This window comes from Ochlerotatus camptorhynchus, unplaced genomic scaffold (genome assembly GCF_037179485.1).
Source record: "Ochlerotatus camptorhynchus isolate MF236.1 unplaced genomic scaffold, CSIRO-AGI_Acam_v1.1 ptg000081l, whole genome shotgun sequence".
In the NCBI taxonomy this organism is placed as follows: Eukaryota; Metazoa; Arthropoda; class Insecta; order Diptera; family Culicidae; genus Ochlerotatus; species Ochlerotatus camptorhynchus.
The window spans coordinates 1,882,247-1,895,932 of NW_027040571.1; the positions used below are offsets into that span (position 1 = coordinate 1,882,247).

The 13,686-nt window shown below is 39.1% G+C and overlaps 2 protein-coding genes across 2 annotated transcripts in view; one reads left to right on the top strand and one right to left on the bottom strand.

Annotated features, from left to right (window-relative positions):
• The window catches only part of Cipc (Clock interacting protein circadian), a 69,621-nt gene extending 69,332 nt beyond the window's left edge, over positions 1–289 (bottom strand). Inside the window, exon 1 of the mRNA XM_065217893.1 lies at positions 6–289. The gene's annotated coding sequence lies outside the window, so the exon portion shown is untranslated. The remainder of the gene's footprint in view (positions 1–5) is intronic.
• Positions 290–8,514: 8,225 nt separating this feature from the next.
• On the top strand, positions 8,515–11,519 carry Mau2 (Mau2 sister chromatid cohesion factor). Its single transcript, XM_065217865.1, has 4 exons — positions 8,515–9,010; positions 9,067–9,592; positions 9,661–10,123; positions 10,881–11,519. Exons 1-4 carry the CDS (start codon positions 8,606–8,608, stop codon positions 11,359–11,361), a joined length of 1,875 nt encoding a protein of 624 aa, XP_065073937.1. The 5' UTR covers positions 8,515–8,605; the 3' UTR covers positions 11,362–11,519.
• Positions 11,520–13,686: the final 2,167 nt, after the last annotated feature.

A 13,686-nucleotide genomic window follows, 5' to 3' on the forward strand; every position in this document is an offset into this window, starting at 1 on the left:
CTCACCGAACTATTGCAGCGAGCACAGAAGAAGAAGCCAGCCGTCCACTCAGTTACACTTTACTTCAGTCAGTTACTATATTTCACAGCAACTTGCCATTGGCCAAACTGAACCTTTGTTATTCAACCTTCGTCACACCTAATTCCAGCAAAAAATAATGACACAAACATTCAATTACAAACACCGGGAACGATTGAGAGCTTCCGATCCTTGATGTGGCCACAAAACAAATCAAGGATGCTGGATTGACAATGACAAAGCATATATAAACTCTGCTGATCCGCACAGGCAGCATACAATGTAAAGAGAGAGGAGCCTCCTTTGGGTTACATCAGACCAGCAACACGAGGTTTGTAATGCTGGTCGAATGTCTTTTACATTTCCACCGAGAGAATGAAACTAGTGAACGTTGTGGGAGAGAGTAAAACGAATCGAAGATGGAGAGAAAGAGATCACAATTAAGTAAAATGCTCTCGGAAGGTTTTCCTCTCGGTTACAATGTTTGGTAACTTTTCACGATTGGATATGATAAAAATTGCACTGATGGGAATAAAATTAAAAAAATGTTGCATTCGTTGTCATCAAATAACATCCTGTGGTTCTTATTTGCCAGTAGTTAAACGAGTTTTCTCTGAAAATTCAAGTATTAAAATCAATATATCTGATTATTGAGCATCCCTAATGGATTTTTTACCGCTCATATTGCGGCTTGTACCCACATTCATTTATTTACTGCCAATAAATTTTCCTTAGCGCTCTCATCTCTCGCTGCTCCTCTACCAGTCAGTGCTTTACATGCGACGTGGTATAGGTATGGGATGCACTTTGTGAGGGATGGATGCAGTTACATTGTAGTGTGTGCATTTCATCTATTTACATGCTAGATTTCAAATACCCCCGGTTCTTTGCCAGCTTTCTGCTGCAAGGTTCAAGGTCAATGGCGATGCACACGTGCGCAAATGTTACAGTAGGTTAGGTACATACAAACCCGTTGACTACAGCCCAGCTGTTGGTATGGATATACAGTAGTACATGTAGAGTTTTCTTTGCTCAGAGCCAAGGGCGTTACTTCTGCCACCAGAAAACGATTTTATCAAAGGGAACTTTTAAAGTATAACACGGTTTGCACAATGATTGGAGATATTTTCTCTTATAAATCTAAGCCACTTATGAAAATGGAGGATTTGAAATTGAGAAGATGGCTTTAAGTTTTTCGTGTTAGACATTTAAGTGGTTTATGTTTGTTTTCTCTACATGTTTTCTTGTGGAACCTTAGTTTTGGCATTTTTCGCGAAATTTCAAATCAATCGATAGCTAATGTGTTAATTGTATAATTCAAATCCAGTGAGTTTTACTTTGGAATCGACAATCGATTGCTGTGTTCTGTAGAAGCCCGTTAGTTTGAATAACTAAAATCGAAATTGCTCATATAGAATTTGATTAACTGACACCCCACACTTTGTACCTAACGTCATTGGGCGGGTGTACCAGTTGAACAAATTCTAAATGAACACCGTTTGATAGCAATTCAAGCTATTCAGACTAATGGAATTCTACGGTAACTCATTTTTGTAAAAAAAAAAAAAGTGTATTGGAACAGTTGATAACCACGCACAATTAATCATATTGTCGAGCAATTTTGGGACGACCTTCTACCAGCGATTTTAAGAAAATGAAGCGATAGACTGCAGATTTTTCAAGCTTAGCAGACCTTATAGACCAAAAGTTATAATTAAGTGTCATGTCAGTTTGTCGGTGATTAAAGCACTCTAGTAAAAGTATGAACGTTTGTCACCACAAAAATTAAATTAAGTTATTCCAATCGAGCAAAGCAGTGCATTTTGACAGTTCGATTGTAACAACTTTTGACAGATGTCCATACGATTTTACTTAGAGGACTTTAGTTGTGATACCATCTTCTTCAAACCTTTATTTAACGTCGGTCTCTGTTCCGCAAACCGGAAATCGATTGCCATCCATTGAGCTTCCACACCTGCATAGGATATCGCACCCATTCAACATTCATGGGCCGGGACCAACGGTTTTACTTCCCTTCCTAAGGAAGACGTGACTAAATGTTGCTATTGGAAGATTGCCGTAAAAGCTCGACGCAGATGTCGCCACTGCATAATGATGATAATGTTGACAGACTGCATATAAAATTCGTGAAAATTAGCATTAAATCATAATTTTTATCAAGCCTGATATCAAGAAGATTCATCAATTCCGTTAGGTAATTTTAACGTTTGTTGTAAAAAATATGTTTTGGATGCATTAACAACATAACACCCCCCTATGATCTCAAAATTTAGCAAAAGACACCTCCCTATAGCTGTCAAATTTTCTTTTGGGGAAAATCCGAGGGGGGCGACACGTCTAAATCTCAAATTTAGATGCTCAATAAATCTCACACTAGCGAATAAATCTTCGAAAAATCTTCTGTCATTTCTCGCATCTACTTGCATCGCGTATCATCTTTTTGCAGGAAATCTTCAAAATCGTGATAAATCTACTTTCTATCTACTCAGCGTACGCGCAGCTAGCCACAGCAAAACACAATATTTCCTGCATCGTAGATAGAGTCGTCCCCCTCGGGAAAATCCTCAAAAATTACTTTTCCGTTTTCTTTTCAGCTGAGTACTAGTGGTACTAGGCTTTACACGGTAACCAGCGTAAACACATATATGAGTAAAAAAATACACATTTTTTATATATATATGCAGCTGTCAAAAAAATGTGTAAATTTGGAGATTCTAAAATGTGTGAAAAAATGCACATTTTAAGAATGTAATACCAGTCAAAAAATGTGTATTTTTATACTCATTAATGGGTAAAGAAAACTTCAAACTTTGCTGCATCGATGGATGAGGATCCTGCTTTGTTGACGCACGCCATTTACTAAATTTTCAGTGAAGAACAGTAAAATGGAGGAACTACGGTCCAAACTGAAGCCTTACAGTAAAAGCAACCGGTGAGCACTCGTGTTTATTTCAGTTACCGTGTGGACGTAATTTGTGATGAGCCCCGGTCCCTTTCAAATTGTATCATTATTTATATACGATCCATATATTTGAAATGACGTTTCACATTCATCTAGTGATGGCCGATTTTCATTCGAATTATCGATTAATCGATTAACGAACCGAAAAGTAAAATATTTGCAATCGGTTTAATCATGCCGATATAAGCATTAACTTCTCCAGAGGATCATCACCGATCGTTTCAAACAAGTGCTGCACTCTCATTGGTGGAAAAAGTGCAGCACAACAAACAAAAAAATCGATTACTTGTTAATCGAGTAATTAAAAAATGGGACACCTCTGATTTTGGTGTGTTTATTTTGATAAAAAAAGGGGGGGAAAATTTCATCTCTACCGAAGGGGCAGCAAAACCACAAAATTACCTTGAATACGAGGGGTATTCAATGGATGAAAGGGACCGTGAAAGAGGACACTAAAATAGAAAGTTTTTCTTCCGACAGTTTCATCTTAGTATTCATCTTTGGTAAAAGTATGGACGTCTGTCAAAAGTTGTTCCAATCGAACCGTCAAAATGCACCGCTTTGCTCGATTGGAACAGCTTTTTTTTCAGTTTTGTGGTGACAGTCGTCCATACTTTTACCATAGAGGTAACTCTAAGACTAGTAGGTCCCGAAGAAACGTGCTCAACTTTTTGGCTCACCTCTGGTACTATCTTCGGTCCCAAGCTAACCGATTCACCCCTCGAAACATAGGAAAATCCAATAACCCCTCATTTTATCTGTCAAACTTTCATAGCGAATCAAAACAAACATTGTGTAGTACTAGAATTTTGACTATAATGGGGTAAGTTAATCGTTTGCTTGGGACCAATAGGCTAGTCAAGTAGTGAGCCAATTTAAAATCGTTAGTTTCGTATTGATTGTTGCTTTTACTGTAGGGCTTTAATCCAAACTGGACAGTGCGCAACAATGGACATGCTAGAAGGTAGGTGATTTATACTATTTTCATAGCTACACTCAAAAAATTCCACACATTTTTATTGACGAATTTTCATGTGAAATTCCACACGATTTTCATTAGACCACACATAAACAGAATCCACTCAGAAGTACACATGAAATTTATGTGTCAAATAAATAGTATGTGTGTTCACACATCGCTTTTATGTGTACACATAAAAAGTATGTGTCCGACACATAAACATAATTTGTTAATCAAATTGCAAAAATTCATGTGTGGGACACATAAAAACAATCTTTGAAATTTTCTTAGTGTATGTAAGTTGGAATACACCGAAAAAAGTTTGCATGTAGATTCCATTGGAAATGCACATGGTTTTCATCCATACTCAAAATTAATGGAATTCATCTAAATTTCACATAGCATTTATGCGATCCCATTAAATTTATGTGATTTTGCAAATGAATTTCATCGGCCTCATAATATTCATGTGATTTTGTGGTGGGATTTGCTATTATGTGATCACAAGAAAGCTATGTGAAATTCACATGGATTTCATCCATTAGATATGTGATAAATTTTTTGAGTGTACGTGATCCTCGTCGCGATCAGAGATGTTATGCCTCAGAACATCCCGGCAGCGTCGACCAGCTGGGTGGCAGCCCTATCTTGTTTGCCTTGCCTTGAAAAGAGCTAACATCGCTGCGGGCCCGCGAATCGTGGGCCCCACTGACAGCTCATAATTTGTAAACAAATCGAAGATTCAAGCCAGAATTTCAAAAAGGCGTGACTGATATTTTAGATATTCTTAATATTTTTGCTTACATTTTGTGAAAAATAAACTTAGAACTCATAAAATATTATTTTATGATTTTCTACCACGAAGTCAACCATTTATATGGCATAAAAGGGAAAATAATTTCATTTGATAAAAATAAGACAATTCAGTCACGCCATTTTTGCAGTTCACACTTGAATTGTGACGTTTCAGATGTTGGTTTCAATAACATGGCGGCATGCCACCCAGCTGGCGTCGACTGAGATTGAACCCAGGCCTGCTGGGATGAGAGGTAATCGTCACTACACCACCGGTGCCGCTATTTATTTTTGTTGACATTTCAGTGCCAACATTTCAAAGGGGCGTAATTGCATTTGTAAACAATGGCATTAGTTCAATCATTTGGGTTATCGTTCGTGTATGGTTATTTTTTATTAGGGCTGGTACGCAGCTGAAAAGTAATGACGTTTTTATGTGCTACCGGATAGGACACGGAATGCAAAAGAAATTACTTTTCCTCAGCATTTCTTGACCCAGTACGCAGTTCAAAAGAAATCGGTAAAGGAAAGATCGATTACATTAGTATCGTGATCGACATGAAGGTGGCGCATTCTGAATGCAATTTCACTTTCCTTGCGGAATAATGGTCTGATCAATTATTCCGTTAGGTAATGTTGGCGTTTATTGCAAAACTGATGTTTTGGATGCATTTAAACAACATAAACACTAATAAGTGTTGATTTTACAATTTGACGACATCTCCCTATAATCTCAAAATTTAGCAGACTATAGCTGTCAAATTTTCTTTTGGGAAAAATCCTCAAAAATTACTTTTCCGTTTTCTTTTCAGCTGCGTACCAGGCTTAAGTGATATTCTGATAAAAAAAAATTATTTTGATTGGCGTCTTGCAGTGAAACTTTTCCAAGCTTCCGCCTCCTACATTTCGAAGTGAGAACTACTAGAAGGAGGATAGTTTCCAAATTTTCAAAGTAAAACAGACGATTTTTGGGGCAAATCGGTCCATAAAGAAAAACTAATAATTTCCCGTGGAAACTTTTGCTTGAATCGTGTAAGAAAATGTGTTTGAAAACTAATTGTTATTGTTTCGGTATGGATCGGAGATGTGTTCATGGAAAATAATGCATAACAAGTTTGCACCCACAGCGAGACACTCACTACACTCAAAAAATTCCACACATTTTTATTGACGAATTTTCATGTGAAATTCCACACGATTTTCATTAGACCACACATAAACAGAATCCACTCAGAAGTACACATGAAATTTATGTGTCAAATAAATAGTATGTGTGTTCTCACATCGCTTTTATGTGTACACATAAAAAGTATGTGTCCGACACATAAACATAATTTGTTCATCAAATTGCAAAAATTCATGTGTGGGACACATAAAAACAATCTTTGAAATTTTCTTAGTGTATGTAAGTTGGAATGCGTGATCCTCGTCGCGATCAGAGATGTTATGCCTCAGAACATCCCAGCAGCGTCGACCAGCTGGGTGGCAGCCCTATCTTGTTTGCCTTGCCTTGAAAAGAGCTAACATCGCTGCGGGCCCGCGAATCGTGGGCCCCACTGACAGCTCATAATTTGTAAACAAATCGAAGATTCAAGCCAGAATTTCAAAAAGGCGTGACTGATATTTTAGATATTCTTAATATTTTTGCTTACATTTTGTGAAAAATAAACTTAGAACTCATAAAATATTATTTTATGATTTTCTACCACGAAGTCAACCATTTATATGGCATAAAAGGGAAAATAATTTCATTTGATAAAAATAAGACAATGCAGTCACGCCATTTTTGCAGTTCACACTTGAATTGTGACGTTTCAGATGTTGGTTTCAATAACATGGCGGCGCGGCATGCCACCCAGCTGGCGTCGACTGAGATTGAACCCAGGCCTGCTGGGATGAGAGGTAATCGTCACTACACCACCGGTGCCGCTATTTATTTTTGTTGACATTTCAGTGCCAACATTTCAAAGGGGCGTAATTGCATTTGTAAACAATGGCATTAGTTCAATCATTTGGGTTATCGTTCGTGTATGGTTATTTTTTATTAGGGCTGGTACGCAGCTGAAAAGTAATGACGTTTTTATGTGCTACCGGATAGGACACGGAATGCAAAAGAAATTACTTTTCCTCAGCATTTCTTGACCCAGTACGCAGTTCAAAAGAAATCGGTAAAGGAAAGATCGATTACATTAGTATCGTGATCGACATGAAGGTGGCGCATTCTGAATGCAATTTCACTTTCCTTGCGGAATAATGGTCTGATCAATTATTCCGTTAGGTAATGTTGGCGTTTATTGAAAAACTGATGTTTTGGATGCATTTAAACAACATAAACACTAATAAGTGTTGATTTTACAATTTGACGACATCTCCCTATAATCTCAAAATTTAGCAGACTATAGCTGTCAAATTTTCTTTTGGGAAAAATCCTCAAAAATTACTTTTCCGTTTTCTTTTCAGCTGCGTACCAGGCTTAAGTGATATTCTGATAAAAAAAAATTATTTTGATTGGCGTCTTGCAGTGAAACTTTTCCAAGCTTCCGCCTCCTACATTTCGAAGTGAGAACTACTAGAAGGAGGATAGTTTCCAAATTTTCAAAGTAAAACAGACGATTTTTGGGGCAAATCGGTCCATAAAGAAAAACTAATAATTTCCCGTGGAAACTTTTGCTTGAATCGTGTAAGAAAATGTGTTTGAAAACTAATTGTTATTGTTTCGGTATGGATCGGAGATGTTTTCATGGAAAATAATGCATAACAAGTTTGCACCCACAGCGAGAGGTTACCTCCTGCGCAGCTGCATTTTTCGGAAAATTGTGAATATGTGCGATTTCCACTAAGATGAAAGTGGAAATTAAGTGAATTTACTTAGGAAAGGTTGTATCATGCTGGTGGTAATGGAGAATTGGTTGTATAGGACGCCAATATTCAATAAATGTTCATTTTGGCCTTTTCTAAGCAAACATATTGATACTCACAATTTTCGACGGAAAACGCAACGGAACTTGCTTTACTCAACACGCACCATACTATTAAATGGTGCCGGATGGTTTTGAAAGTGATAACAACATGACAAATCATCTTTATTTTGAGTAATTGAGCAATTTACTTCTGTTTACATCATATTTACGATGCAGCATTGATGGAGCCGCGAAATGAAATGAATATATCTAATGAAAGCTCAACTGGAAAAGTCAAAGATGCACATCAGTCTGATCGTAAAAACGTTTTCTTCTTCAATTCGAATGTTATATTGGAAGGATTTTACACAGGCTTGATGAAAATTATGATTCAACGCTAATTTTCACGAATTTTATATGCAGTCTGTCAACATTATCATCATCATGCAGTGGCGACATCTACGTCGAGCGTTTACGGCAATCTTCCAATACTGTAAAAATATTATGTGCGTTCCTAAAAGAAACTATGTGAAAAATTTTTCAGTGTGCAGTTCTGATGGAGCATCGCCATAGTAAAGGGGCGCCAAAATATAGGAGATTACTTTGCACCCAAATGTACATCATGCATTATTATCTAATTTTGAACGGAATGAGTCATCTTTCATAATATTTTTATTCCATGCAGATTAATATATTGTTGAATGAAAAGTCTTCGAACAAACTATTATAGTTATTATTATTTATTTATAGAACAATATTTACTGATTACACAACAATTTATTAATCGAAATCTGTGCACCCCCAGCTCGTAACGTCAAATCTGCAAAAATCAACAACAACAAAAAGAACAAAAACAAGCGCGTCGTGGAAGCTTCTAACAGCGTCTTTTTGGTCCCGGTCGTAATTTCCGTCGCGATTCCCGTCCCAAACGGGTAAAATTTCACTCCGATGACCTCATCGCAGGATGCCTGTTATATCTCCCTACTGGGCTTGGCGGAGTACTTCCGCACATCGTCGCCGCCGAACATCAAAAAGTGCATCCAGTGTCTTCAGGCATTGTTTACATTCAAGCCACCGCTCAAAGTGGAAGCTCGGACGCACTTGCAACTGGGACAGATCCTGATGGCCTACACGAAAAACACTGATCTAGCGAGGAATCATCTGGAGCAGGCGTGGATGCTTTCGGAGAATATCAACAACTTTGACGACGTGAAGTTCGACACGGCCAGCTTGCTGGCGCAACTGTATCAACAGCAGGAGCAAAGTTCCCTGGCGAAGCCGGTCTTGCGGAAGGCGATAGAACTGTCGCAGCATAATGTCTACTGGCATTGTAAGCTGTTGTTTCAGCTGGCGGTAAGTGATCTCGATGGAAACGAAAGGATTAGAACTAAGATTATTGTTATTTGTAGCAAACGCATGCCACGGACAAGGAGTACGCCCTCGCTTCGGAATTGCTGGCCGTCGGAGTGGAATCAACGGATGAATCTAATGCTACCTATTTGAAAACGTTATTTCTGCTTAGCCGGGCTATGATCATGATGATCGAACGGAAGAGCAGTGATGTTCTGACTATATTGAACCAAGCTGGCGCTATAATCGACAATGCTGTTCAGAATATTCACCTGAAAGAGTATTTGAAGGTGTTTTTCTACGTCCTTCAGGTGTGTCATTATTTGCAGCTTGGACAGGTGAAAACGGTCAAAACTAGTCTCAAGCAGCTGCAGCAAAGTATCCAGACAATTATGGCACCAAACTGGCCATCGGATGAGCAGATTTTCGGTCAAAACAATACGGAAATGTTTATGTGGTTGCCAAAGGAGCAACTGTACGTGTTGGTCTATCTGGTAACGGTATCGCACTCCATGATGGCCGGTTATATGGACAAGGCTCAGAAGTATACCGAGAAAGCGTTGACCCAGATTGAGAAGCTAAAATGTATGTTGGTATTGAGGATTTATTTCTGATTAGGGCGTGTTACTTATTTCATGTCCTCTTGGTTACAGCTCAAGAGAACAAGCCAATCTTGGCAGTGTTCCAGATCATCCTGCTGGAGCATATCATCATGTGTCGGTTGGTGATGGGCAACAAATCGCTGGCGATCAAGGAAATCGCCCTGGCCAAGGATGTGTGCCTGTCGTCGTCCAATAAATTCCTGCTGAAAAAACATTCCGCTCAACTGCACTGCTTACTGGGCCTGTATGCCATGTCCGCTAGCTACTTCGAACATGCCGAGAGACAGTTTTTCACCTGCATCCAAGAAACGACCGAACGGGATCTGAAGTTGTTTGCAAATCTCAATCTGGCAATCGTTTACCTGCGGATGAAGCGAGAGCAAGATCTTAGACAAATTTTAGACCAGGTTCAGCAGGAAAATTCCCTGTGCTCCAACAGTCAGGCGCTGATGGGTAGCTTCTACTACGTCCAAGGATTGAATGCATTTCACAAGAGCAGCTTTCACGAAGCCAAGTAAGTGGAAGTTTATTTTGATATTCTGCGGTTTTAGTTGTTAGCTCAGGCAAGCCTTAAAAGATGTTACTCACATTAGAAATTCGAACTAACTTAACTTGAAAAGAAATTTCTCGCACTTCTAGAGTGGAGTTCTTAAAGCCCCAACTTTAAAAAAAATATATGTAATTGGAACTCTAAAGAAGAGACATATTTTGCAACTTTCTTCTTTGGCTGAAATTTTATGCATGACTTCTTTTGTTCATGAGTCGTTAACATTTGGTGGTTATGACCTACTAAATCTTTTATGCAAAATGACTTTTCGGTTGAGCTATCATTATTCGAAATGGGGTAGCACCCCACAACTTTCTAGATATCTGCTCTGGAGTTACTTCGAAGCAGCTATTAATTTTGTTTTTTATTATTATTATTTAATTGGTTTTATACTTACTATTTGGATTGCACTTGTTAATCCAATTTTAAGTTTTAAAAACATAATTTCCCATGTACTATTTTCAAAAATTAATTTTAAATAATTCATGAATATTCAAAATCTGACACAAACGTAACTGACTCCAGAAAACTAAAAAAAAACTTTCTGAAGACAAATATAAAAAAGAGAGGATTTATCTAGAAAAAGACAATAAGAGATACTAGGTTGTCAATATACCGTGCAGAAATCACTTTTCAATTTCTCTGATATATGAACCATATGACAGTGCCAGAGCTGTATGAGATGAATTCCGATCGATTTATTTCCCTCATTCCCCTACCACAGACGTTTCCTGCGAGAAACCCTGAAGATGGCCAATGCTGAAGACCTCAACCGGTTGACGTCCTGCTCGCTAGTGCTGCTCAGTCACGTTTTCCTCAGTATCGGAAATTCGAAAGAAAGCATGAACATGGTAACACCAGCCATGCAGCTCGCGTCCAAAATCCCTGACATCCACGTGCAGCTGTGGGGAAGTGCCATACTAAAAGACCTCCACCGGATGCTCAAGGAACCGGCGCTAGAAACCGAAGCGTACAACAATCACTGCAACTTTTCGCAGAATCTGATTGCCGATCAGTTGAAATGCACAAAGTTTCCGGAGCATACGCTGATCAGTTGGATCCAGGGCGATCCACCGTTACCGATCATGTGTCAGGAAATACCGGAAGCGCCGCCAGCTGCTGCAACACAGCAACAGCAACAGCAGCAAACGGCAACCGTCGTGCGGCTTCCCGGACAACCTGGGCAACAGGTTATCTATCAGTAAAGCGTTTGGGTGAGAAAAAAAAAATGATTCGGAGCGAAGATGTGATTGTGCTTGAGTGCTAAAGTATTTGGAAAGATTGTTTGTTTTTTTTTTTGCAGTGGAGTTTTACAATAATGTCCTCTTACTTACAAAATACGATATTAAAGTTTTCAGTGGAACATAGCTATCTTTTACGGTTTTCTACGTAAATATCCGAATGCCACGTTAGGTATGATTCAATGTATCACTTATCCGTCCTACATCCTTCGATGAGGCTTGACCAGCTTGTGCGTTATACACTTCCTAAATCTTGCTCCACTCGGTCTAACCACCTAGCTTGCCAGGCTCCTCTGCGTCATGGGGACCCGTACCGGCCGAAAATATTCTAAGGTACCACAACAGACCGAAAACCAAAAAAGGTAAGGAAATTATAGATACGACACAGGTGAACGGTTTATTTACGCAAACGTAACATTCTGATTGGGTGGCGAGTTGCGCAAGAAGTTGAATGTGTGTAACTAGAACGTTTAGCAAACCGGACCAAGAGCAATAATGACGATTTCGATTTGAGAATACCTCCCAAACGACTTCAGTTTTTATGATATTTCTTGCTTATTTTTTTGTCAACTTGCGTTGTACAACGGTTTGTTTTGACAGAAACATTCAGCTCTTCGTAATGACCTGATGAATTAATAATTTATTGCAATAACATCATACTTTGTCGAGAAATACCCTGCGCTTTGGTCAGAGAGCGTCGTTGTACCAATTTGGTCGTGGCACATTTCGAGTATGAGAGAGTGATTGCAGTTTGCTCAAAAGTGCCTGAGTAAAATGCAAGTATTTTCGATGATTACCCGTAGTTGTTACAGTGAAGATGTACACCCATATTCTCGTTTATGTCTGGACGTGTTTGCCATACAGAAACATTTTTATTTGATTATGTGTGGTGGATGGGTTTCGGGCGTGGACAGGCATATGGGTGATAAGAATGGGTAGTGTGCTGTGCTCGAAGAAAGACATGGAAAATTTTCAGCCGTCAATTTTTGCTCCGTTTTTTCTCGACTTTTGTGAAGTTGTAATTAGATTTCGCTTATGCTCCCGCTCCAGAAATTTGTGGCATCGCGAGTGATAGTTTTTAAGTTCAGTTTATTTATGCGTTGTATGATTTTATGAGCGGTCGCTTCGTGTTTGCGTCAAGGAGCAATTGACTATATTAAACCTTAGGATTGATCCCCGTAAGGCGGGTCTATGATCGGAACTACTACACCAAACGTGACAGAGCTGCTTGCAAAGGATTCACTTGGACTGATTTGGTGAGATTGTTCCTTTTTTTTTACTTTTATCTATTTAAACTTAATTTCTATGAATCCGTAGCATTTGGAATCATTTGATTCGGATGAGACTTAACTTTCATCCTATGGATTTTAGACATCCTATTTTTTTAGGAGACATCCTACTAAATAAGTGCCATATACAAAGCAGGAATTGCTTTGATGATGGAAGTGTACACGCAGTACCAATATACATTTTATATCGGTACTACGTGTATGCGGGGCGTGTTGTAAATTCATGCATTGTTTCTTCTCATTGTAGACAGCGACTAACGAATAGCGAGCAAGGGCGCTATAACCTAGGCGAATACAGCATTTCCTCCGTATAGGTTACGTCCGCACACCGCTCTCTGTTGTCCTTCGACTGAGGTCGGCTGGATCGATTGAGGGATGGCAGTGGGTTGGCGGTGCCGTCCACGCTTGTACGGAGGGAGGACTGTACGCTCGAACACAAGGGGTAAATACCTGTGTTCCATCCCAGGAGATCGGACAACCAAGGAGTGTACATTAACTTTCTTAGCTCTGTCACTCCCAACGATTTATATAGCCTATTTTCAAATCCTGCATACGGAGCGGTTGGTACGGTATGTCCCCGCTCTTTGATTACCTGTGGATTAAATGTTAACCACTGTCTATACTTATTAAGTAGACATGGTAAACATTCACTTCCACAAAAATTAACTAAACGCTACACAGTAGGCCTGGCCGCTTTATTGTTTGTTTCACATCCTTGATGTGCAGCAGGCATTAATAATGACAAGAAAATGATAGATGTATTTCTATCATTTCCAGGATTCTTTCAAGTACTGGCTGTGTATGTGTAGACTAGACTAGACTAGACTAGACTAGACAGGCATATGGGTGATAATATTAAGTTTACGTTAGGATAACGTTGAAACATTGAGAAATGTATCGCTTCAGTTTAAGAAACACTTCACTTCGCAACCGATGAACCATTCTGACGGCCCACATTGCCGTGCAGGCGCCGTGTGTTGGCAGGTTCCAATATTGGACA

Coding starts and splice junctions, on each gene's coding strand:
- Mau2 (XM_065217865.1), top strand. CDS start 8,606: ATGACCTCATCGCAGGATGCCTGTTATATCTCCCTACTGGGCTTGGCG. Junction 9,593..9,660: donor CCAGATTGAGAAGCTAAAAT/GTATGTTGGTAT, acceptor TCTTGGTTACAG/CTCAAGAGAACAAGCCAATC. Junction 10,124..10,880: donor AGCAGCTTTCACGAAGCCAA/GTAAGTGGAAGT, acceptor CCCCTACCACAG/ACGTTTCCTGCGAGAAACCC.